The sequence below is a fragment of the Lichenostomus cassidix genome, chromosome 1 (genome assembly GCF_008360975.1).
Source record: "Lichenostomus cassidix isolate B80296 chromosome 1, HeHo_3.0, whole genome shotgun sequence".
Classification (NCBI taxonomy): domain Eukaryota; kingdom Metazoa; phylum Chordata; class Aves; order Passeriformes; family Meliphagidae; genus Lichenostomus; species Lichenostomus cassidix.
In genome coordinates, this window is record NC_139479.1 from 17,407,746 (window position 1) to 17,434,124 (window position 26,379).

Consider the following 26,379-nt stretch of genomic DNA (forward strand, 5'->3'; position numbering starts at 1 on the left):
TATATTGCTTTAATATAAAAATAACATATTTCAGCCTCAATTGCAGACTTTTGAGTCTGGTTCTTCAATGCCTCAGCAGGCCCCTGAATCTGCTATGCAACATGCAAAATGAAGCTACCAGCTTCTCTGAAGCCAAAACTGGCCATTATAAAACCTCTGTAAACTGGCTGCTAGTCTCAGAGTTCATTATGAGGGAGGTCATTCTTCCTTACGGCAATGAATGTAGCTTTTGAGTACATTTTAAAAGTTTCATTTAATCACAGTGCAGATGAATTGTTTCAGTCGTGATCGCCTGATGGGAAACTAACTTTCTTCTTCCTGGGAGAAAAAATGCTGTGTTGATTCTTGCAGCAGCTTTTAGAACTACAGGATGTGATTTCCTTGATTTCCTTTTTTATTTTTTTCCCCTTCTTTGCTTTTTAATACAGAGTAGTCAGTTTTCTTTTGAAATTGGTGAATATGCAGAATAAGATCTTCAACAGGCTCTTTCTGTACATCTTCTCAAAGTGTTTTTTTCCCCAAATGTTTTCAGCTCTTCCATAAAACATGTGTGATTGCAAAATGCGTTAAAGAGTGTATCAGTTTCATTTTTGGCTGAAATGGTTTAAATAGGGGAAAGAAAACAAGTTTGTTGTTGGTGGGTTTTTTTTGTTTTTTGGTGTGGATAATCTTTCATGCCCTAATTGGAAGGGCTTGGAGAAGACTCATCTTGGAAATATATAATATTAGGATTAAAAAACATGTCCTCAAGCCAGAACACAAGAATTGCCAGTGAGATCCAAGGAAATATTTTCTTTTCCCTGTGAGGGTGGTTAAGCATTGAAAGACATTTTCCAGGGAGGTTACATCCTTAGAGATACTCAGTGCAGAACTGGACAAAGCCATGAGCAATGTGCTATAAGTGACCCCGCTTTGGCCTGGGCATTGAACTGGAAACTACCAGGAATCCCTCCCAACCTAAATTATTCTGCAATATTAATCTTCATTGTTCAATATCTATGATATTGGGTGCATTTGCTGTTCTATTACACAGTTGTATTTTCTGCATGATTGCTGACAACTGCAGAGAAACAGAGAGGGGATGGTCTTGGTAGAAGTGAGAAGTCTCCAGCAGCAGATAGTTGGTGTGCAGCTCAAGCCAGGAGTCCAGTGCAGCAGCCGCTGCTTGTTCAGGATTTTATCCTGCAGCCATGGATTGGTGGGGAGGGTGTGTGCAACTCTGTCATGTTGTAACTATCTCTGAAGAGGTATGCCCAGCCTTGATTTTCATTATGTGCATAAAAACGTGTTGGTGAATGGAAATGGTAAGTTTAAAGTACTGTATAGCTTTACTTTCCCTAGTATAGACCCTTTTCCAGGACCAATGTAGAAGAATCCTGTCTGATACCACTAGTCCCTGAATGCTGGGAAAAATCAAATAGCAGTCCTTTCTAACACCTGTCTTCTCTCAGCGAAACTCCAGGACTTTTCCCAAGTAAGTATGTGCTTCAAAGCACATTTAAATGTTAAATTTTCACATTACTTAAACTAAACACATAAAGTATCAGGGATATTCAGTTCTAATCCTCTGTAATCTTTTTGATTATTTCGTGGTTGTTGGAAAGACTATTGATTGTCTGTTGCTGGAGAGATTCAAGATGATCAAAAAGGGATGGTATTATGTATTACTTCCCAACTCAATAGATCAGAAAGGGAAAATTCCTTGGCATTAACTATGTTCAAATATTTCAGCAGAAAACCATTATGGTTTCTAGAAAATGTTGTACTCTCTGTTCTACATTCTTGCTATTTGGAAGTAATTCATTAATTCAGGTTATCTTGATTTTTAACACTGATGTGTTAGTGCTATCCCATTGCAGCTCCACAGAAATTTTGAGCCATAAACATCAAAGAAATTCTAAATCAATGAGGTATGTGGTCTAGGCTGGAAGGAGATAGGTAAGACAATTTAATTTCTGGTTGTATTCTTCATATTGGTGTCCTTTAAGCTTATTTTCTGAGGTGGTTGGTGACAAGGAGGAGTACAGACCTCAGGAAGCACTAGACAGTGTTCATGAAAGACAAAGTGTTTCATTTTCAGATAGATCTGAAAAATATCTTTTTTCTGAAAACTCAAATAGCATTAAGATGTATCTTCTACATTGTACGAAGTTGCAGAAGCCATTTAAAATTGTCACAGACTGAGACATTGCAGAGCTGAGATGAAACTCTTTGTGGCTGTTAGCTGTGACTCAAAAAGAAATCCCTGGATTTTTTTTATTTCTCCCATGACCCTTACAAGTGGAAAAGTAATTCCTTTAATATTAGCTGTTCCCAAAGTACCCAAGCTGCATAGTCCAACCAGTCTAATTAAGGATGATTGTTACATTCTTATTAACCAATAATGGAAAAAATACATAAGAAAATTTTGGTTGCACCATTTAAACAGTAAAGAAATGCTATTGTGAATAAATTATACACAACATAAAATGTCTTCATTAAAATCTAATGAGCTTCAAGTAGATGTTGAAGTGGAGGAAGCAGTGCATGGATAGGGGAGAAAGATAACCTATAATCTGTTTTTTAATTAATTTAACTGGCTGTAGGTGATGAAGATAAGAGTATTGATATAGTTGGAAAATAGATTGCATCTAGAACTGACACGTAGGTCACAATGCAAGAGAGGAATGAATTGCAGTTTGAGAGGCCCATACAGTTTGTGATGGATAATGAAACATGAGCTCTTGGTGTAGAGCACACCAGGAAGGGACACAGCTGATCCCTAGTTACAGGAGTGATGAAGATTCAGAACTGTGTAAAAGGGTTTGATTCACAGGAGTTGCAAGGAGAACACTAAGTCTAGAAAAGCTGTGAGGGAGTGAGGTTTTGCTTTGATCCAAGAGCAGGTCAGTCTCTGTGTGGGGGAATAGTTCTATCAGTGGACAGAGTTTGGATTCATAAGGCAGTGGCATTAACAAGTTCAAATGTCTGGAAGCTAGAACACAAAATGCATGCTACTAATAAGTAATACTCTTTATTATGCTGAGGGTTCATCTAACTAAGCCATAAATCTAGTAGGTTCCTCATCTGGCCAAGTCTTTTCAAGATACCAGATTAGCTGTCTTTCTCCAGAAGAAATGTCATAGCCTTTTAGGAAAGGTAGAAGACAGTGAGATGATGGAGGACTCACAGGATGAAGTCTTGTGGGGTATAATGATCTGGAAGCTTTGTGATCTGGAATAAGTCTGTCAGGAACTGGAGTGAGGCCATCAGGGTTTTTTCAGATAGGCTGCTGAACAGCTGTCAGACACTAGCTGCCAGATAACATAAAGAATGTGTCCTGCGTTGCCAGAATGTCTAAGTGATTTTGGCAGTGGAAGGAAATGTGGGCTTGCTTCATAGTCTTTTCACCACAGGAAGGGATGATGCACATTATAATCTGTTCTAGCAGAGCATTTGTTTGGGCACCAGAGGAAACAAAAGAAAATACAGGACAAAAATCCAGATCAGTACCCTGTGAAGAGGGTAAGACCACATTGTGGAGGCTTCTATGTGCAGTTAAGTTTCACTCTTCAGGAAACATCTAGAAGCAGCTCACTAAATCATGTAGTACTTTCTGCTGACAATTCTGACTTGTTTGAAGCTATTATTCATCACTGCTTGAGAGTAGCTTCTGCTGGACTCAACAAGGTTAGAGATGGGAACTTTGTCTGCTTTTACATTCATTTTGTCCAGCAAGCCTTCCTCCTCTTTGCTTAAACTGTGCCAGTTCAGGGCTAGTGCTCTTTCAGAAGTGCCAGATGTGAATGTTACGCTTTACTCTCAAATGGATGCTGACCTCCTGCTGATTTAGGTGTCCCCTTTTCTCAAACCCAACCTCCTGGGGGCTTTTCTTCCCTCACGGCAGGTTTACATGGTTTGAGCTGCAAAATGTAGACCATGGAAATGTTGAAAGGGAAACTGAAATCTCTTGTACTCCAGATATTTTCATTTTATTTATGACTCTGCAGTACCATTTAAGCATGTGTCCTGTGGGTTTTGGGAGCCTAGTTTGGTAGGTCTTTACGTGATACATATTACCTCCAGTTAAATTCCAATTAGAAAGTCACCTTCTGGTGCTGCAATTGGTCTTGTCCTCCTGCCTGTCTTGTGACACCCTGGCCTGCTAGAGCACTGCATCACCAGGTGTTGGGCTGGTTCAGTGGTTTGTCTCCTGCCTCTTAGAACAGGCTGAGGTCTCCAGATGCCAAATCTTTCTCTAGAGCCTTCCACGTGAGTATCAGCTATGTCCAGTGATTCTTCATTACCAGTTTGCTGTCATCACTCTTCTCAAGTTTCTTATGAGAAGGGGATAGAGATGGCGAAGACATCAAACAAACCTGGAATTCCTCAATTTGCAGAAATCATGATACAGTCTATGGACATAAAATAGGTAACAATAAGGAATCCTGGATTGTACAGAGACCACCAAGTGCTGTCTTGCTCCTGCTTGAAGGTGCCTCATCTGGAGAGAGGCATGAAGATACTTGTGCTTGTCAACAGAGATAACTGTCAGCCATTCCCAACTTCACAAGCTGATAGTGAAGAATTACATTAAAACAGTGACTGCTAAGTAAACTCTAATCCATTTGAAATCAGGAATTGAGGAAAGATTAATATACTGCATAAGCACAGCATTATTCATATAGCAGAGATGTTTAAAATATAACTTTTCTGCTAATTCTGAGAATCCACTGGAAGTCAGTCTTAAAACATAATCCATTACAATGAAACACAGCAGAGAAGTTATGATTAATTTTCTATCATAATAATCATAGATACATATAATTTGTGACTGTTCAGCTCTGTGAGAGACTTGTACCTCTAGGAAATAAATTCAAGGAGGCCACCAAAGTTCACATGAAAGAGGGGATCACTACACTTTCAAGTAAGTTTATTTGCTCAGCCAAAAATAAGCATGTGCAAACATTATAGGGTTCAAGGGGAAACCAGTGAACTAGCTAGCTTCCAAAGGAAAGATCTTATTGCCCATCTGTTCCCACAGAAAAACACCTCTAGCCATTACCATATTTTGAAGGGCCACTATTATTTGGTACTTTGTTCTATAACTGCTGTATAATCAAGAACTACTAAGAGAAATTAAAAAATTCTTTTATAGTAATTCAGGTGTAGTTCAGTACCATCAAAGACGAATCATTCAATTGGATGCTATCCCTCAAATGCTTTTTCTGTTGTTAAATCCTCACTTGTTTCTGTAAAGTACCTGCTTTGTTTTGCTGAAGACTGCTCACATTTCACACATAAGGTCCTCTCCCCCACTAACTCCAGCCTGTGCCTATAAGTCAGGTCTCCTCATAAACTGGTAGTTTGCACTTCATATGTTATTGGGAAGTTCCTACAAGCTTCTTGAATTTGCTATGCTTTTCTGCAAACAGTGCTATATCACAAACTCCTGCATGGTGCTGTGCATGACAAAGGAATTCTGTGCAGATCAAAGTTCTCCTTCTTTGGCCCATCATGCTCTGCTTACTTCTGAGTAGCAGCCCTGTCTGGGGCTGTGTATGTGCCTTCTGTTGTTTTGTGCTGCTGTGTGAGAAAATGAAGCAATGCAGTAAAATTGGAATAAAAATTTACCACCTTTTACTAAAAAAGTATTTTTAATACCAACTTTTCTGAGTCTTCTACCTTAATTAATCCTCTCTCTCGATTATTCACTTAAAAATGAGTGAAGTGCAGCAATTCACAAAGTCTGCTTAGGTACACAGAGCTGTGAGACATGTCTACATACAGGATGATTGCTTCCATGTACTTTCCATGAGTTATGTGACTAGCTCTCTGAGCCTGGCAGCAGGACTGAATTACTGGCATTCTAATGCCTTGCTGAGCTATGATGGTGCTTTTGGAGAATGTCTTGGGTATCACATGCTGGAGGAAGAGGGGGCAGTGCCCATCTTCTATTTGTAGTGAGAACTAGGGAGAGTAAGAAGAAACCCACTGGCAAGTTTAGGTGTGTTTACACTGCTGTATCTCCATTTGTAATAAGCAGATATTTACCTGGTCACAGGCAAAATTGTTGCTTCTCCTCATCAGATGAGTCAATTCACAAAGAGACAAAGTTTCTAAACCACAAGGGCATTCCTGCCAGAGGACAGATTTTTGTATCAGATACATTGAACAGGCTGAAATTATATCTAATTAATGACTGTGTAAGCTGGCCTTGTGCTAGAAGGCCATATGTTCATTTGTATAGACTTGATGAAGACAGGCAAACAGCATCTGCAGAGATTACAGATCTGCCCCAGAGCTGCTTACTCACTGTGAAGCACTTGATGAGGAAGGCCGTGCTGATGCCAACCACCTGAAGTAGCACTGATATTCACTGACTGTGCATGAACAGATATAATAATATGAATTTTCATGACACATTTCTGCCTGCAGTCTTCTATCTCTATGGGATGGGGTCCTCAGCACTTTGATTGGTTTAGGTACCTCATCAGTAGAAGGACTGGTTTGTGGTATAAATGTTGGGATACTCAGGGCAACCTGTGTGTGTGCACTAGCATGGCAGACAGTGTACAAGTGCTTATTTTTAAAGAGAGAAGGGAAGCAGGCATGAATGGGAATGGCTCACCTATGTGGAGTTACAGCTGAGAGCTTTTCTCCAGCCCATGGGAGCAAAGTGTCTTTCATCATCAGGCCCACTAGTCCTGAAGATGTGTGCCATAGCTAGCAGGAATGTGTGTGTGCATGTACCTCTGTTAAGTACATTTCTTGCCAGTGAGGGGAGGGAAGGTGTGTTTTAAAGGTGGACAAATAATTCAGTGTAAAATCACTCATGGAAATCTCTCTCAGCCTTTGAGAAGGTACTGAGAGTGATTTTTAGTTGTTTTTCTTTACTGCTTGAGGACTTTGATATCAGCAATGTTTCAATGGGTGAATAAGAGACCTTGGGAAGGGCCAGAGGAAAGAAAATAGTTTTGCTGTGATCCATTTTGCTAAGATGAATGACGACCATTTACTTTCCACCAGAGTTGTGTTGTTTCAGTGGGGAAATGATGGCTTGGATTGCATAGGCAGAGTCTGGAAAAATTCTGTTGAGCTAGAGGAGAAAAGGCATTTCTTTGTCCTTGAGGTGTTTTGTATTTGTCCTCTGGGAGGAAGGATAAGTCAAACAGGCTAATTTTGGAAAACTAAGAAGTCACATCATTTTTCCCCTGGTATTTTTGCCATTTCAGACAGCTCTGTCTTTCTAATACCATTTTTCTTCTGACTCTTACTCTGTCAGAGACCAGCATTCTGGGTGGATGGCTTCCAGTGCTCCTCTGTGTTTGAAGAAGAAACATTAGCCATGAGTCAGAGAAGGGATATTGTTCAGCTTTGTGGCCACATATATCCTCACTGTCTCCAAACAAGAGCCATGAAATCCTCCAAAAATGAGGAATTGTATTAAAAGATGGGAAGGCTTGTAGTTACTTGGCAGTGATCTGGAACCACTTTTACATCTGTCTATACACCATCAATGGGCAAGTGGGCTTTCCTGATCAATTGCAGAAGAAATTGGAGAGATTTAAGTTGTCTCAGTATCTCTGTGGGTTTAGTTCTTAATTATCCTTTTGTGCCATTCTGCTGAAGCACGTTTGTTAATCACTCCAGAGTACTTTCGCTTCTTTCAATATATTGAATTCCACTTGGATGCTTTTAAAAGTGTTTGTGCAGCATATGCCTTTCTTAGGAGTATGGGAAATATCCACGGTCTGAAACAAAAGTGCAGTGTTCCAAACTCAACATCCATGTTGTTATCCCGTAAATTAGTACGCACTGTGCTGTTACGTAAGTTTGTCTTGTGTCAGAATAATAAAAGCTGAGTGTACTAAAAGGCTGATAAGCCTGCCATGAAGAATTACGTTGTTCAAATTCTCCTGCCTTAAAATAACACCTGTTGCTTTACTGATAAGCTGGTAGTATAGTGTGTCTTGAGAATTAGTATAAAAAAAAGAAAAGAAAAAAAAAGGCAGTTTTTTTCAGGCCGTTCAGGTCTGAGCTTTGGCAGCCTTGAATTTAGTATTGTCTCAGAGCCACTCTTATACAAAAGGACTTCGAGAAAGCACAGCTGTTTTGTATTTTTGGGTATTAAAAATGGACAAAGTCACTTTTCAGTAGTACTGCCGTAGCCTCAAGGACCAAATGCAAAAAACAAATGCTCCTTCTGTTGGCAGGTGGGAAGTTCAATCCCCTAAAATGCAAAATGAAAAATAATAAAATAGATGGTTGTGCACATTCTGAGGGTAGTCTGCTATGAGGGTGAAGGGACAAGTACCCCACAGCTGCCAGAGAAAATCACTGCTGGCAGTGTGTGCACATAGTGACAGTGCACTTCCAGCAGCCCTGAACTAAGTGGCAGGGGGGAGAGGGGAAGTTCACCCCTGCTACCACAGTTCTGCACAATGATCGCCTTTCTGGGTGCCAGGGTCACAGCTGCTGTCTGGAGATTACGTACAGAAGCACTCTTCTTCTCAGGAGAATGAGGTTTCCTGGAGGATTAAGCACAGGCTGAAAGCAGGAGGAGTTATTCAGGAGGGAGACAAAGACCGTGAGCCCATGGCTGTGACAGGCGACAGGAGCGGAAGACTGTGAGCAAGTACAGGACTGCTGGGAGCTGCTGCTTGGATGGGAGAGCCTCCAGCTGGGGATCCTGAAGTGGTCCAGTTGTGGGGTGAAACCCACTGTGGCATGACCTTGGCTGCTGGCAGGACTGGAAGTGCTGCTTTCCCACTCGTGTGGGAGGTGGATGGAGTCTGAAGGGCTCTGTCACTTCCTGCATCTGAACTAAAGTCATTTCTTTGCTCTTAATCTTACGCCCCGTTTAGTATTCAGAAATAGCGATCAATGCAGTAATCTGAGCCCCCAAGTAAAGGTACATATGCACTCCCCATCTGCTCAGAAAGTGAGGCTTTTTGCATTTTCCTCTATCACTGACATGTTTCACCATGCCTTCTGAGCCTGCTGCTTTGGTGCTTCCTTCTTCCCTCTTCCTTCTTAGCTTTCTTCTTCTTTATCTCCATTTTTTTCTCTCTCTTATCCTGCTATTTCACCTCTTGGGTACACACATTCCCAGGCAAGTATCCAGAATATCCTTCACCCACGTATCATGTGCCAGCACCTCTGTTTTGTGTAGGAAGGTCTTCTATATTTGAAGCCAGGGCCATCTGTCTCAATGCTAAAAAAACCACCAGGTTTCTTGCAGTTTTCTGCAAGGGCAATGGTCACAGTTCTTCTGCATAACTTTAAAAAGAAAAATGCAACCTATTCTATAATAATAATATTTGAAACGTATATTTATCAGTTCCAAAGTTAAGCCTTATTTCACCTACTGGATCAAATTTCCCACGGATCCCATATGCCAGCAACTTCTTTTTAGTGGCTTCAGAATCCACTAGTGCTTTTTATAATCTGAAACAAATGAGTGCTGCACATAATGTAGGAGAGGAGAGGTGGAGGCAGAGGAGGCTGACAATGCATGCGTTCAAATGATGTGAAAGTGCAAGTGGGAAAAATATGACTTTGTTGGTAGAGCTTGTCAGAAGGGGTTTCAGGCATATAATGTATTAGCAAATCATAGCTATTTTGAAGGCAAAAGAATGAAACTTCTTAAAAGGAGCAGAATTCCAGAAGGATGCTAATGAGTAAGTATTGGGTACCAGTGTTTAAATGTAATGTCACAGTTGCTAGTTGTTGTGCCTGCTGTATGGATATTTCCTAAGTGCAGTGTGAGTCTTAACCAAATCACATGTAAAGCTCTATTTTCATCTGTCTCTCACTCCATAAAATCCTCTCTAAAAAAGAGCATTGTCAAATAAATTGGTAAGAATTAAATTACTGCTGGTTGCAGCTGAAAATAGTTCATGCTTTTGATGTTGCATTTAGGCACAAACATAAATAAACAGGAAATCATGCAAAAACTGTTGAGAGGAGAAACTCAGTATGAGGTAGAAATATAACCTGTGCTACTCACTTCTTGTGCTGGTTGATACTGTTAAGAGCAAAATGCTGAAGAGTACTCTCTTGCAAGAAGGAACTGAAGCAACTTTGTTTTTTTGTTTTTTTTTTTTTAATCACAAGTCTTGTGAACGAGTACTGATGACTGCCCACATCTGGTGAATTGGATTAGAATCTAATTAGCATGCAGAGTTTAGAAAACTTTTACAAAGTTTCAAAAATTCTGTGAAAGAAAGAAAATAGCTTAGCTAAAAATTCAAAGAATTACTGAAATATTCCGCTGAGGATAACTTGAAAGTAGCTTTCCTACTCCTTAAAGACGTAGCTCACATGAATGGTAACCTATTTTATTTGTTAACATTTTCTGTTCAGATAATTCGTTATGGTTTAAAGATATGTTGTATCTAATTGACCCCTGTAGCTAAGAATCCATCTGGAAATCTAGGCACATACTGTGAAAGATCAATAAAGTGATTTTACTGTTTGTGAAAGCAATCTTTGTGGCCTAGTTTATGCATCAAAAAGGATAACACACCTGTCCTACATTTGTGAAATACCTCAGCAAACACAAAAGGATAGTCTATTCAGTTTATATACTTAGGTTTTCAATGCTGTGTTGTACTGGCATGTTTCCAAGCAAAAACACACTTTCCCCGTTAATCTCACTCACATATACATCAACTATTCTCTGTAGCAAAGCGGTTAAATTCATGCTGAAGTGTGATCCAAAGTAGAAAAGGAGGCAGAAACTTCTGTAATTCTTACTTTAGAGGAATATAAATTCTTTCCCCATGTCTCTAAACTTAGGGATTACACCACCACTGAGAAGAAGTATTTTTGAAAAGAAAGTGGTGATTTGTGAAATAGAAATTACAAATATTTTAAGATTCAAATGGCTGCTTTTTTGTCTTCCCCCTCTATTGCAGTTCTGAGTATCTGCTCAGCATTAGGTGTGCAATCTCTTTTTTTCTGTGGGACTGCACAGGGCTTATTTACAGAGCATATCCAGAACAGTGCTTCAACTTGCAGGGCTGGAAAGTAGAGCCCACTATGCACTGGTAGTATGTATTTTGTGTCCTGAAGGAAAAATCTCAAACAATATTTATGAGAGTGGATCAGCATAACATTATGTCAGATTATTCAAACTGTGGAAAAATTACATTTCAATTCTGTAGAACATCCCACATATTTAGTTGCTACCTCTTTGCTTAGTTAGGATTTTTTAAATTATATATACACACGTACATATAATTTTTTTCTCTTTGATCTATTTAGAAGATAGATAAAATTCTGTCAACATATGTGTTGATGTTACACTGCAGATAGAGTATAGGTAGAAAGAAAGGAGGAGTGTGTCTTTTGGGGAGAAAAGGGTATAAACCCTTTTTTAAAGCATCCAGGCCCTTGAGTGTTTCTGGGCTTCTAAGCTTCAATGGTACAACTCTGTGAGGAAGCCTCTCTGTAGCAGAACACAGGATCTTTCTCCCCAGTTTGGGATCAGCTTGTGCAGTACATCTCAGACCATGAAGGATCTCCATGGGAAACTTCAGTGCTGTAGAATCATTGGCTCTGTCCAGGCAGTGCACTCCAACTAGGATTCAGTAGGATGCATAGGATGATGTGGGGAAGCATTTACTTCTCCTCTCACCTTGCTTTGTGCCTACTTGCATCACTCTCCTGATCTTGGTCATGACGTGCCTGGTGGTCCAGCTCTTCAGTAGTTGGCATTCCCTGCTCTCCAACCTTGACCTGAAAGGAATTTTCTGTTTTATGAATCCTGATCCTCTCTCCAAAGGCAAACTTGAGGACCAAGGTCCTTTTTTCTTTAAAATCTGTGTGTCTGAATGAATTCTGGGACTCTCGCATTTAGAGCAGAAAATTTAGGCTGGCAAATTTCTACCATTTCCTGAGAAGACTGAAAATCACCTCTGCCTGGATACCTGCAGTAAGATGCCCCAAGTGAAGGCAGTGTTTAGAAAGTAGCAAAAATAGTAGTGCTCCTTGAAATCAGTTTTGTTAGACTGAGTTAAAAGGACAGGAAAGGAAATGTGTGGAGCTTGTCCTGCTTCATAGCACATCAATCTCTTGTGTGAGTGCCAATAGTTTTGGGGTTTGTTTTTTTCATGAGATTAATATAGAAGGCCAGAAACTATTTCTGCCTACAGGAGCAGGCATAGTATATCCTGAGCATTCTCTGTGTCTTCCTCTTCTCACTGAATGCTGAAGCATGAAGCATATTCTGAGATGTTTCTATGCAGTGCACTTGCACAGCAGAAAACAGCAGTAGGTGGGATACTGGAAAAGTTAATAGCACTTACTCAATGTGGAGGTGAGAAGGTAGTTTTGTTTCACCAAGCTAGTGACTCATGATGCCAAAATGAATGTAATGAGGATGATTTATTTCAGCTTACCTATCATACATACCTGTTGAGGTCTGAGATAAAGCAAGTGAACCCTCAGTAAGCATGCTGTCAGGGTTCAATACCCTGTAGTGATCCAAGTTGTAAAAGCCTCCCTCATCACATGAGACCACAGAGCGCTCTTTCTGGGGCTCTTTGAAAGGAAGAGTGGTGCCTTTGTTGGCAGGGTGCTGCCCTGTGCCAGAACACCACAGCGGATGGTGGCATGTGCTCTGTATTCATCCTTGGTCTGAATCCAGTGAAGCTGAAGAATAAATGAAATTTGAGAATATTTCTTCAATTGGTAAGTTTTGTGATCAGGTCCTTTTGGGCATCAGTAACACGAAAGGCACTGCTTTACCCAGGTCTGAGTTCTTCCACTTCCTTTCTTCTTCACACCCCAAGGACCCTGAAGAGAAATTCTGCAGGTGAGACATAGTATTTCCAAACAAGAGGAGGGTTGTTTTTTTTTTTCTTCCTCAGCTTTCTCTTTACTTGGTTGAAATTTAAAGTTATGACACTGTTTTACCTGAAGCTTCTTTTGACAGACCCCCATCCCTGAGAAGCCTAAAATCTCATTGCTGAGTTTACTGGACCTTTTTAGTGGACATACTACTTGTCACATAGTAGTCCACTCCACAAGAGTGGACTACTCTTACCACCTGTGGTGGGTTGACCCTGGCTGGACATTAGGTGCCCACCAAAACCTCTGCCCTCATCAGCTGGGTAATGCAGAGAAAATATAGCAAAAGTCTCATGGGCTGAGATAAGGAGACCTATACAGGAATGGAGCTGAGATCTGTTTTATCTCATTTTTTGTGTCAAGGTGGTGTGGCGTTTGATTCCAAAGGACTCATCTCAGAAGGAGTGCTTACAAAGGGAAGTTCTCTCCAGTGTGAGAAACCAGTCTCCATTTTGGTCTTTAATTCCTCTTTTCTCCTGCGTAGACTGCTTTGTTACTCTCACCCATCTGTTAGTCTCTTATGTCCCTCCTCCTTTTGCTTTGACATTAGATCTTCCTGTGGTAACATGCAGGGCCTCTTTTGATACTAAGTTGTGAAATGCCTCAGAGCATGGGAAAACACATGTCCGGCCTTTAAAGACAATTTTCATGTGGTGGTAGAGAAATGCTGCCGAATAATGTATAGTCCTCTCCACCCAGATTTTTTTAGCGCCCCTGAACAAACACATTAAAGGTGAACCTGTGTGAACAAGTGAACCTGGCTACTGAAGACTATGAAACAGCTTTCCTGGGAGTCAAGATGGCCAAGCTGGTGGATCAGAGAAGAGTGTGAGTCAGTAGGGGTCAGACCCTTGGGCTGTAGCCGCTCAGTGTTGCAGAGGGCCTTGTGGTGAGAAGGGTGTGAGAGCCTCCACCGGAGGGAGGAGGATGTCCGCGGTCAGACCTCAGTCGCTGCTGCGCAGTTGCCATATGGACATCGTCCTGTGCCAGCGCCAGGAGCTCTGTCATTCTGGTGGAAATCAGGGAGTGAAATGCCTCTCCTGCCAGGTTGTGCAGATCTGCACGGGCTGGCACTCTGCGGGAGGGAGCGCAGTGCTGCGTGGGCCGCTTGGCACGTGGCAGGGTGGAAGTGGATGGCTGAGAGCAAAGTGCTCGTGCACAGCAGACACTGTTGAGTAGCTTGAGCATTGCTGCAAAAGAAATCGAGTAGAGATGGATCCTCATTCTCAGGAAAACTGGCTGAAACAGAAGAGAATAGTCTGAACAAAGCAGACATTTCTCCTACAAGACTCCTTCTGCAGGCTGCAACCCAGGCTTTTTTCTGAAGAGCTTTTATATCCACCTCACTTGCAAGCTGCCTGCCTGGGATCTCATTGACATTCTGCTTTTCTGCTGTAATCTCATGTTGTTAAGGAGTGTGATTTTTGTTCTGAGCTGTGCCGCATATAGAAGATTACATAAATACTGTGGAAATTTTGGGAGAAGGAAGGCGAAGAAGAAAAACCAAACCCAAACTACCAAACCCTTCCTCTAAGAAGCATTTTGACTTTGCAATCTTATGTCTTACTCTTAGAGAAAATTCTGTTTAATGTATGAGGAAGGCAGATATGCCTAGGTACCAAGAAAGCCACAAACTGCCTTCCTAATGGTCCAACTGTGTTAATGAGCAATTAAAGATGAAGACACTGAGCTGAAGTAGATTTATTCTCCTGGCAGCTGTTGCCCAAAGATGTTTTGATGCAGGAGTGCTTTTTCCTCCTCTTCTGTCTGTGTTGAACTCGTATAATTTCCATGTCCTTCCTCTTGCCCTCCTTTCCTGGGTAAATTGCAATTCACTTTCTGGGTTGAAGCCATTCCATAAAGGTTGTACTTCTGAGGTTCAGCTCTCCTGTTAAACCAAGGGATAATTCCAGGATGGGGGGAAGGCTTTTTTGTTTTGGTTTGGCTTGGGGTTTTTTTTGTTTTTTTACATTCTCTTTACAGCACAGTGGTTCAGGTTCTCATTTTCAAAACTGGTATTTTCAACAGTGTGCCACCCTGAGCTGCAGTTCAGTGGAAGCACTGCACAGACACTGCAGCATCTTTGCATTATCGAAAGATTGTCTCTTTCTTTTAAAGTCTGAAACCGATCAAATAAAACAATTTTATCGGTCGTGCTTCCTTCTTTACAGAAAGAGTGAAAATTTGTTAAATATGCTTGCACCTCGGGAGAGAGAGGGGGAATAAAACTTCAAACAGCGCTGCTAAAAACAGCCTGGGCTGCTTTTGTTTGGACTTGCAAAACGCAGCAGCTTAATGCCTCCATTGTATGCAGGGGGAAATATGCTAATTCGAAGCACATTTCCCATCAGAAGCCCTTTCAGGGCTGTCATCGCTGAGATATGAAGGATGATAAAAGCGGGGCGAAGGGGGAGGCCCGAGCTCTGGGAGCGCGGCTGTGGGCATTGTGCGCGGGGAGCGGCGCTGAATGCCGCTGACGGGCCCGCTCACCCGTGAAGGCCGGGGCCGGCCGGGTTCCCATGGGCGCCGGCTGCCCTGGCCCCCGGGACCTCCCCCGGCTGCCCTGGCCCCCGGGACCTCCCCCGGCTGCCCTGGCCCCCCGGGTCCCCCTCGGCCAGGGCAGGGCCTGGGGCGCTCCCCTTGGGCGGAGAGGCCGCGGCCAAGGCGTGCTAGCATCACCCATCCCGCAGCCCGGCAACCCGCTGTTTCTCGCTGGGACACACGGACTTTCTCTTCACTCTAAGTGCAGTTTAAGCTGAAATAACACATTTTTCGTGACAAGGCCTCCATCGCCTCTTTTCCGAGCTGCTGGTGCGTGCAGGGCAGTGGTGCTCGCTGGTGGTGCCACGCTGCGCTCCCTCTGTGAAGAGTCAACTCGGGAAAGGGGGATGCTGAGACTGGTGTGGTTTCTCTCTTCTCTGTTATGCAACAGAAGCGAGTCTGTGAAATGCTACTTAGTCTGTTGCCACATCTATATGATCGTATTTGAGGTTGAAATAAATACATTCATCTCTAAACACTAGTCTTTAATTACTGACTGATATATATATAAAAGCCTAGAGTTTGATTTTTTCTTTTCTCCTTCTTTCTTAAAGTTGTGAAAAGGTCTTTAAATGATGGCGTTTGTCTCAGGACCGTGTTGGTCCAGAACTGGGCAGATGCTCAGTTTACTCAGGAATATATTTTCTGTTTCCTTTTAAACATGTGTGAGTGTTGTTTTATTGTAGAGAATTTGGGATTGAGTGAACTTGACGATCTGATAACGTTGCTATGATATTTGCTTGGAAACAGTTTGAAATGGTGATGAAAATTTAGTTATAGTTGTTTGTTTGGCTCTATAAACCTGCAGTGCACTAATGGCAAATTAAACTAAGAAAATGGGCTTTTGATTGCGTTTGCAATCTGGTGATATTCTGTCTGCAGTAGAAGTATGTGCTATACTCGAACACACAATTAGTTTCTGAGGACCATGGCTGGAATTAAGTTCTTATAAAGACTTTTAAATCTGTGGCTTGTCATTGGTTTCTTTCCTGTACTAATAAACTTGTGAACAGGCAAGTTGGGCTGGGTGATTTTGTCTGGGCATGAGAAGCTGTGATCTTTTTCTGCAACCTGTGGGCAAGTCTGTAAGTTGCAATGAAAGGAGCACTGTCCCACGTTGAGCAACATGCCTTTGGTCACCTCCAGGACAGTGAGAACACACTTGACGTCGCAAAGTTTTTTTCACACAAAGACAGGGTTCTTACCAAAGACCAAAGAAAGAACCTTGGCCAGAGGTGCTGTTTCTGCCTTGTGCTTTTTTCATTGTTTCAGTTTTAGGGTTTTTTCAATATATCCATCCCTTCTCCCTTTCCCCTTGTTCCTTAGCTCCTTTCTTTTCCTCTCCAAATGGTGCAGAAAGGTGGAGCACATAATTGTACTTCAGGAATCAGTAGTGGTGATATGGAAGATGTGCTGAAATCAAAAATGCCCGGGGTATTTTCAAAAACGAATGTGAGGGTCTCCAGAGGAAACATATAATGAGAATGCTTAGTGTTTATACCCAGGAAGATCTGAGTGCAAGAGAAATGGTTACAAAAGTGCTGAAAACCAGAGAGCAGAAATAAAATGGGATGGGAATGATACGAAGAACAGATGAAGAAAAGTAGATGCTAAATGAATTTCACTCTGAGTCATGACAAAGTGCAGAAATGATCCCTTTCAGCTGTTTAAAACAAGAGAATGTCATGTTTGGAAAGAAACAGAAGTGGGGACATAACTAGGGATCGCTCAAAGAGAGTCAGCACGGTTTTCAGGCTGCAGGACTGGAAGCGTTTCAGAGGCTCAGACCCTGCTTGTTCTGGAGAAGCCACTCCTTCTGCACTGACTGCAGCGGGCCTTGGCCATTGTGCAAGCCCTCCTTTGTGCCAAGCCTCAAAACCTGCCGGGCCACAGAATGGCTCTTCTCACGAAACGATTGAAAGGCTCCAAGCTGGAGACACTTAAAAAATTAGGCGAGACAAAGTGTTGGAAATGTATACTCCAGGGAATAATCCTGCCCTGGCAAGGGATTTGACTTGACAGCCTATCTGGGAATCCAGGCTGAAAACTGCTACTTTGTCCTTAACTCACCCTATAGCACTTTTGTCTCAGAGCTCACTTTGTATGCAGGATCACCCACTGCTGAGGTTCGGCAAAAATCGAGGCATGACATGATCCAGACGGAGCTCCAACCACACTCGTTGTTAGCAGGTTAAATCATTCCCTGTTTATAAAGGTAGAGGGGTGGAGCTTTTTCCTAATGGTGCTGCACTCCCTGAGTACACACTTAGCTTTTTATGGGCACAAGTGAAAGACCTGTAAAACACTTGAACGGGTGTTTTTTTGTTTTTCACCGGCGGCGCTCTCAAAGTCTTCACAAAGTGCAGAAGAACCGCTATTTTAGGCATGACTGGGATCCCAATCGCTGCAGCTAGAAAGTGGATTGGAAAAGCTAGACCAGAGAAGTTGCCTGGCACATATTTAGGCGATGAGTTAATTGGACACTCTCAACGTGGGACTTGTTAATGTCCTGCTGCTTTCCTAATGAGGATATCTGCTGTTGTAAAGAATACAATGATTAATTGGGGACCCTTTCGTTAGTGTCTTAGCTGAGGATTTCATTACTAGTGTCTTGTGTGTGAACAGAAACTATATTTGCAATTCAACAGTTAGTCCAGTGCTTCTTGATAGAACCTGATCCAGGATCTTTCCCAAAGTATGGTGTAAGTACACTGGAATGGGAATTTTCTATCTCAGGGAAACAGCTACGGTCATCATGACTTACAAGGTGCTGAAATTCCAAACAATGAATTTTGGTACCTCATACTAACCCTTATTTTGACGCTTTCTTTTACATCAACATTTTGACTGTCGAGTTAGGTGAACTTTTCAAAATGTTGACACACAACTGCTATGAGTGGGTCTGGGAGTAACATATGGGGGAGCCTCGGGCTGGTGGGGCTGGTTTTTCAACCTGGGATACTGAGATGAACAGTTAATGGTGCTCCCAAGGTGTGGTTTAGCTCTGTGGCAAAGTCCAGTCTGAGCTTGGATATCTTGGTTCCAGGCCCTGAAACCTTGAGCTGGAGGAGTCTGTAGTAGTCTGTAGCACTGGAATGGTTGGCATTCCCTATCAAACTGAGTACTTACTGCATGACTCTGTAAATTAGTATGCATTCCTCAGAGTCGTTCTAATGATGCTAATCTGGTTTTCTGTTCAATAAAAATATGTATATAATTGTATGCATTTTCTTCATATACATATGAATATGCAGACATACATGTTTTCTGCATGTGTACATTCACATATCTACATCTGTGGTGTACACATGGAATCCTTTGTGACATTCTAGGAGGATTCTTCATCCTTCTCCCTCCCCATGTGTACCCCCAGTACACAGTGTGAGATACCTTTCTATAACGAGTGCCCCTGGTTTCTTTTTGGGAAGCTGTAGGGTTTTGCACTTCTTTTTATTTCCCTGCTTTTTTCCATGCTTTGTGAAAAGACTGGACTGAAGCCAAGACTGAAGAACAAAACGAGCACTGAATAGATGAGAGATTGTAGGTGGAATGCTGAAGTCTATGCGAAGAGTGGGAGGGCAGTTTTGAAAATCAGAACTGGATGTAAAGTTAACAGAGGATTGTCTGATTAAATCTGACTTCGTAGAGCAAAAGGATAAGTTTGTGTCAAGACTGAACTCAGTGACATTTGTTTATAAATAGAGAAAAAAAGTCAACAGGTAGCCTCCCACTACCAGTCCTGTCTCAAGCTCTTGTGTTTTGAGATGAAGCAGCTGTATTAACCAGAGTATATTATAATAATACCTTTGCTGCCTTCTAAATTGCTGGCAGAAATAGCTCTTCTACAAGTACAAGAGGCACTTCTACTTGAGTGCTGGCAAGTGTGACATAAATATCTAGGATGCTATTTCAGTATGTCCAAGTATTCAGAAGCTCTAGTTAGCTCTCTGAGATGGCAGTAGGCTTTGACAGCAGTATTGGAGAAGAGTGTTCACAGCAAAAGCTAAGTTGGATTGTCTTCAAGATGCAGAATGAAGATGCAATGAAGACAAAAGACTTGAGAATATTATTTTTCCTGCTGCACTACAAGGCAGAGGCATGATAGCCGAGAATCTCCCCTCAATTGTGACGGACAGAGGGAGCAAAAAAAGGTGGTTGTGTGTGCCAAAATCAAGGATGTAGTCCTTAAAATTATGGAGGAGCATTTGAAGTACTGTTGAAGTCTTCATGTATTAGTCATGTATGTGAGGATCTTGTCAGTGATGAAGAGAAAAAGGTATGCGAGATCGGGTAACTCAAAGCCTAGTTTTGCTGCCTCATTGTAAAGCTAAAGCATTTGAAACCTGCCATGCAGTATATTTGTAGAAAACTATGCTGTAGAATTGTGGAGCTGGAGTAGAAGCTGAAGACAGCCATTGGAGATGGAGCTCTGAACACTTGCCTAATGAAAGCTCCTTCTGGGGGAGATGCTAGGAAATCTTTGCTTTCATTTTCTGTATTTCTGTGCTCTTTCTACTCTAGTCTAAATGGGCTCTAGCTTGTTAGCATAGTTCTTTCTGGCTTGCCAAAAGCTACTTCAGGCAGCCTCACAGGAGAAAGATGCAAGAGGTGGTGCTGCTTCCAGATTAGTTTCAAATGGATCCTATTTTGTTCTCATTGTTATTGCCTATCCTCAGAAGTCTTTGGCATGGTTGAGATTCCTGTATTTTGTCTTTCAAGAGTTCTGAATTATTTTCCCCAGATTTTTTTTTTAGTACAAGTTTCTTACACCCAGGAAAGTGTTATTAAGGCCATTAGTTAGATTAGATAAATGAAATCCAGCGCTTTTAAAAATAATTTATTTCCTTCTGTGCTGTTGACTTTCATAAGCAGAAATGGAGCTTCCACCTTCTTTAGAACACATCAACTTTTTCTTTCATTTTGACTTTCATTATAGTTCTTCAGGCTTTTTTCTTTGGTAGCCTTCACATCTCTGCAATCTGAACCGTCTTTGAGACTAAAACTTGATGAGACCTAGCTACTGGAAAAGCTATACACAGCCATCTATTCACTTTCTAAGGGATTTTTTTCCTTTGTGTTCCAACTAAATGTTAGCCTTCGATGTAAGTTCTGCATCTGGGCTGTCTGTTACCTTTGATTCTCACCCGTGGCTGTAACTGCAGTGGTCCAGCTGGAAACAGGCAGGCTGGACAGAGCTGTATGTAACACAACAACTGAGTGACATCTCCTTTGCCTGCTGCTTGTCACCAGGCATTTAGCTTGGCAGCAGCATTGACATCTTCACGAGGCTTTGTTAAGGGACTCACAGCACTGGCGTCTTCACCCTGTTAAGGTTTGCTTAGCCCCCTGCACTTAGCTCCGTTGGTTAACTCGGTGATTTTCTTTGGCTGCAGAGATACTCACTGTCCATGCTTAAGCCTTTATTTTTGCTCTTTCCTACAGAAATCTGAGATTGAGACCCCTAAGTGCTGTGCTGACTCAAGTCTGTGTTTTATACTGTGGTGTAAGTGCAGGGATTTTCTACTGTTATTTGTTAATTAACTTGGATTTCATTTTCCTAGTAACCTAGTATGTCTGAAAGACAATGGAACCCAGGTTTTAATTTTTTTAAAAAATACTTTCCAAATATATGACTGCTGCACAACCAAAAACTTGTTGTCATGCTTTGATTTTAGCCACATGGAAAGTTTGCCTGCTTTTGCATAAGTATTTGGATTTGGTTTTATAAGCAAGTCTTCGGTAACTGGTTTAGAGCTGAACACAAACAATTACATTGCACCAAGTGGCTTCACGTGTATTTGTTCTTTCTCTTAAATATTTTTTTAAAAAGTATTTCTACAAGTTGTGTTTAAAATTAGTTGTTTGGACTATGTATCAGTCTTGTTTGAGGGACAGTCTCTGTATTTTAACTTCTGAGTCTTGGATCTCATAGACAATTTCAAATTGCTCTTCAGCTATGTGAGAACACTCTTTATTACAGCTCTGTGAAGCCTTTGTAGAAATGGCAAGTGTGTATTCATCTCCTGAAAGCTTGTGAAGAATTTGCTGTAGCTTATGGTAGAGCTTCTCAGCATTCAGGAATGTAAACTAGATTCAGTGACATTAAAGATAGATGTTCCAAAGGAACTGCCACATGAACAGAATAGGGTTTTTAATATATTTTTTTAACTTCTGCAATTGTGCTATTTTAATTGACTGAGTAAAATTATTATTGTGTGGCTTGAGGTTTTTTTTTTTTAAACCTAGATAAAATAGATATAAGCCCTCTTTTTTCAAACTGTTTTGCAGTGGATGTGACTTGGTCTGCAGTGCCTTCACATACTTTCCTCCACTGCTATTCATCCTGAGGTTTGGCAGTAAGCTCAGAGCTGTGCTTTAGCAGCAGAAACCCTTGCTGCTCAGCCCCTCTCCTGATTGTCACTTTTATCCTGTTCTGCAAATAGAATGCTGGGCTGAACGCCTCAAATGTAACTAGGTGCCTCCCCTGGTTGCTGGTTATTTAAATCAACCTAGTCTGTACAAGCAGGTTTCTGCTGAATACCAGTCTTTAAAGATTTTTTTTTTTTAAATTTTTGTAATTTTTGCCTTTGTGGCTTAATCTTTTGCTGTATTGTCATAGGCATAAACTTGATGTCTCCCAGTCTCATCACACATTATGTAAAGGATGTGTCTGTTTAAAGGAGGGAACATTGAATGAGACAACTTGCTGGCTGAGATTAATGCTTGAAGCACAAGATCATGTTACCCCTGGAGGAAATAATATAGTTTGTTTTATCTGCTGTATTTACCAGTGATGGTTCAGAAGTTTGGAAATCAAGAAATTACTTAGCATGATAAGTGCTTAAAACCTATCATACATTGCAGCAGTCAAGTAAGTACTAAGAAGGGAGGGGAGAGAATTTTATGCATATATCACTTGAAGATTTTAGAGGATTTAGTATGTAGAAGTAATGGTTTTGAATGGCTGGGCTTGATGGTTTTCGAAGTCTTCAGTTTAAGTTCTTGTGAAGTTGATTCTGGTATTGTGCACTGATTTTTCATTGCCTATTTGGGGAAGAGATTATCCTGGGAGAACAGTAGAGGAAATAGTCTCCCAGCCTGTTAGTTTTGGGTTTCTGAAACATCACCTCTGAAATCCTGAGCCTGCCTAACAAATTCTGCTCACCAGCAGGAAAGCATGCAGCTGTTTGAAGGAGTAGGTCTCACTGGTGCAGAGTGGAGGGCTACAATCATGGGTTTTCTCCAGGGACAGTCTGTTAACCAAAGGTTCTGTCTAATGTATTTTCTGTTTAAATAGAGGAAATTCCAGATAATGTTTGTATTTTCTCTGTATTTATACTGATAAGTGCACTGATATATTACACTACTTGAATTATATGAACAGGCCTTTTGTAACTTAGTGTAGTCAGAAGGGAGATTTCAACCTTTTAAAGTTTTAGACCTTCCAGTCCAAAAGCAAAGATCATTAAGAAGCAGAGATTTAGACTGTGACAGAAGTACCAACTGCACAATGAGATGTTCCAAGAAGAGAATTTTATGTCAGAAGCAATCAACTGCATTGGCCGATGACTAAAATTTGTGTGACTTTCAGCAAGTAGCGTGTATTTGGTATGGATTTTCAGTCTTACTGATGGTAAATGGGAAAAAAACACACTTTGTAGAAGCTTTCTTTGTATAATCATTATCCCAACAACTTTTATTAATGGTTAAAAGAATATAGCAAACACATCACCCATGCTTTCACCTTTTGGCTCATTCTTTAACAGAGTGTGTTTGCAGTGCATGGTCTTGCTGGGGAGGGATTTCAATCTGTGTATGGATTGCTGTGTGAGAGCTGGAGAGGAAGATTGGAGAAATATGTCTTGCCACCTGGGTTGAGGTCTCTGCTGAGGCTACTGATCTGATTACCTTCAGGAACACAACTCACTGCCCCACCTTGGCTCCTGAGGATACTTCATGCCATCTACAAATTAGCTTCATCCTGCTTATAGAAAGGTCTGCTGAGGTGGGCACTTCAACTGTAGACTTTTCCTGGACTCCAAGGAAGCATTTTAGGCAAATGCTTGACATTGAGTTTTGATGTTGTGATATCAAACCTTAAGTCCAAGAAGTCTTGGCAGCTGTGCTGAAGCCTGAGGTCTAAGCAGTAATGCCCAAAGCAGAGTAACAGTTGTGTTGTCTGTGGTGAGAGAAGGGGGTTTGTACATTAATTTCTTGAAAGAGAAGGGAACTTTCTCTAATGGTTGGGTCTGAGGGCTTTTGTGCTTTTCACTAGGCAACTAGAAATAAAAATGCACAGCAAAACTGTGGGTGTAGTAACTTCAGAAGAGACTAAATTGCAGCTACAAATCTTTGGACTGCTTCCCTCTTCCCACTCTCCTGTTTGAATCTGTTATAAGGGAACATGCAGGGTGTAGGTTTTAACATCCCCAGCATTTGCTGAATCTGCTGGGCATCTTGGCATGCTGCAGAACTGGCTGCAGTGGCTGGACCACAAAGGCCATTACTCCATGTTTGCTCCACCATCCTACACACACAAAGGGGTGCCTTTGAGCACTTCTGCCCTGTGCAGTGTGTTGCACTGTGAGGCACTGAGACTAGCAAAGTGACAGGCAAGGTTAATTAGCCTCAAATGTGTCAGTTGTCCTGGGTTTTGGGAGGGGAACAATATCCCTACGTGGTGTTGCCCTTCTCTGTGGCTCCCCAGCATGGGAGTGGACTGGGGACACCTAAAGTCATCTCTCGCAGTGCAACGTTGGCGTGTCTTGGGTTTGTTGCTCCCAAGTACAGCTCTTTCGATCATGCTGCAGTCTGTCTGGATTTAGGGGAGTGATCAAACGTGCTGAACAGCAGCTCTGCACTCACTCCCAAGCACAGCTTTAGGTTTCTAGTGGCAGACCTCCTTTTAAAGCCCAAGTTGCGTTTTCTTAAACATTTTATCCTTTAAAGTGTTGCACGTGCATTTTAGATTGGTTGAGCTTTCTTCCTGTCTCCTTGCTTGAATATTTTTTTTCCATTGTATTTGCGAGTCAAAGAAAGAATTTAAATTCTCCATATACATACATATATGCCCACTTTTGCTTTTATGCTTCTCTCACACAGTCTTTTGCCGTGGGTGAGCGGAACTCTCGGCAAAGAAAGCAAACAGAGAGAACAGACCCATCACTCCCCACCCCTTGAAAGAGCAGAGGGCATGTGGAATAAATCAAAATGCAAAGCATAATAACAAGGTCCCATGGGAAAGGGAGCCTTGTGATTGTGTGCCGGCGTGCACTCCCCTTAGAGACGGCGGCCGGGGGGCTCACCCCACAGCGGCCAGGGGCTCCTTTCTTTCTCACTTGCATCTCCCTCCCGATGTCACCAATCCATTCACCACCGGCAGAATTGATTAACGTTTGTTGGGAGCCTTGGGAGACGGGGAAAGAGAGGAAGAGCGGAGGGCAGGAGGAAGGGGGCGCGAGCGGGTGATGCTGGTCCCCACGGTGTGGCAAGGCGAGGCACAGGATGGCTATTTTATAGCTGGGGACCGTGGTGACGTATAGCTGAGCGAGCTGGCACAGCTCCTCGTGGACCAGTCAGCGGAGCGAAATTGAAGCTGACAAGACTTTTCTGGCATTTTGGAAAGGACTGTAATCTACTGTAGGGGAGAACAGAGCCGCTCAATCACCGCCGCTGTAAATAGGAGACGGAAGGGAGTGAGAAAGGAGGCGAAGAGAAAAAGTGCTTGCTGGGGGGGGAGGGGGGGCGGCATTTTTGGTGGATGGTATGAAGCCAGCCATGGAAACTGCAGCGGAGGAAAATGCAGAACAAAGCCAAGAGAAAAAAGGTACCCAGGGGTCTAACAATAGCCTGTTTAAATCTTTTCATTCAGGGGGCTTAAAGAGGTTTAGGCCAGTTTTGTCACTTTTTCAAATAGCTCTTAAACAATCATTACTGAATCTTTGGGCTTTCAGCCGTCCTTTCCTGCATGGCTTGACAACAAATTAATAGAGCATCAACCTTTCTGTCTGCGTCTGTATTTGCTCTGAATCTGTCCTAACCCTACCCGAAATGATGCTTGCAAAAGGAGTCTTGTTATTGCTGTGTCTTTGACAGATTTTGGTTAATTTGGATTACAGAGGTAGCGTGTGCCTGTGTGTTTGCATGTTGTTTTCAGAGCCGTAATCTGGTGTTTTCATCGAGACTAGCCATGTAGCAAGGCTTTGCAAGGCAGTGTGGGAGACCTAGGTTATAACAACATATAATAGATTATAATGTCACACAACCTTCGTGTAGTGAGCTTGATGCCAAATGTTACTCTTATTGTTAAGATTCCTTTTCTATGGTGTCATCTGGCAAATTTCACTTTTGTAGAGATCTGCCTGCACTATGATAAGGGGGAACAATGCAGCGAGTTTTGCAACATTAGATTTTAGGATGTGTTAATCACTGAGAATTGCTGCTTAATGGAGAGAACAATTCCATGGTAATGTTTCCGTGGTAGGGAGATGGCAGCGCAGAAAGGTGCTTCATCCCAGCTTTACAGGTGATTCTGTTTGGTCTGCAGGGCTGAACTTCAGAGCGTAAATTCAACCAGAAAGGGACATTTTTTTTCTGTGTCGTGTGATTTATGTCAAATAACTGTTCCTCTTCAGTGTAGCAGACTACTGTACAGATCATAGCAGTATTTTTCTTTTTGCTAAATGATACAGCAGTTACAAAATTATTTAAATTTCCACTGTCTTTTTATGCGAATAATAGTATATTTTTTTAACCTGTTGTGTATCATTTATAGGCAATCTGAGTATCTCATAGGCTTAAGCAGCTGATAAACAACTAGTGCATTTCCCCAAACAGAATTCTTTCATCGATTGTTAAGCAGTTCAGATATAAACATGATAAATCCTGGTACTGTCAAGCACCAGATTTTGTTTTTCTACTTTGAATCTGACTCTTGCTACACACTTCATATAAAACGAGCTTCAGTTTCAAGTAAATGAAATTTGTCAAGTGATTAGACAT

At 41.8% G+C, this 26,379-nt stretch overlaps 1 protein-coding gene across 4 annotated transcripts in view; it reads left to right on the top strand.

The window, feature by feature from the left end:
* Positions 1-26,379, top strand: part of GPM6B (glycoprotein M6B) — a 109,702-nt gene that overhangs the window by 52,320 nt on the left and 31,003 nt on the right. Inside the window, exon 1 of one of the 4 annotated variants that reach the window (XM_085051894.1) lies at positions 24,916-25,204. The exons of 1 other annotated variant lie outside the window; for it this stretch is intronic. In XM_085051894.1, coding sequence (XP_084908020.1) covers positions 25,144-25,204 — 61 coding nt within the window. In that variant the 5' untranslated portion in view covers positions 24,916-25,143. Of the gene's footprint in view, positions 1-24,915; positions 25,205-26,379 lie in introns of those variants that run through there. 2 more of the 4 variants (XM_085051886.1, XM_085051903.1) reach the window with 2 other exon arrangements.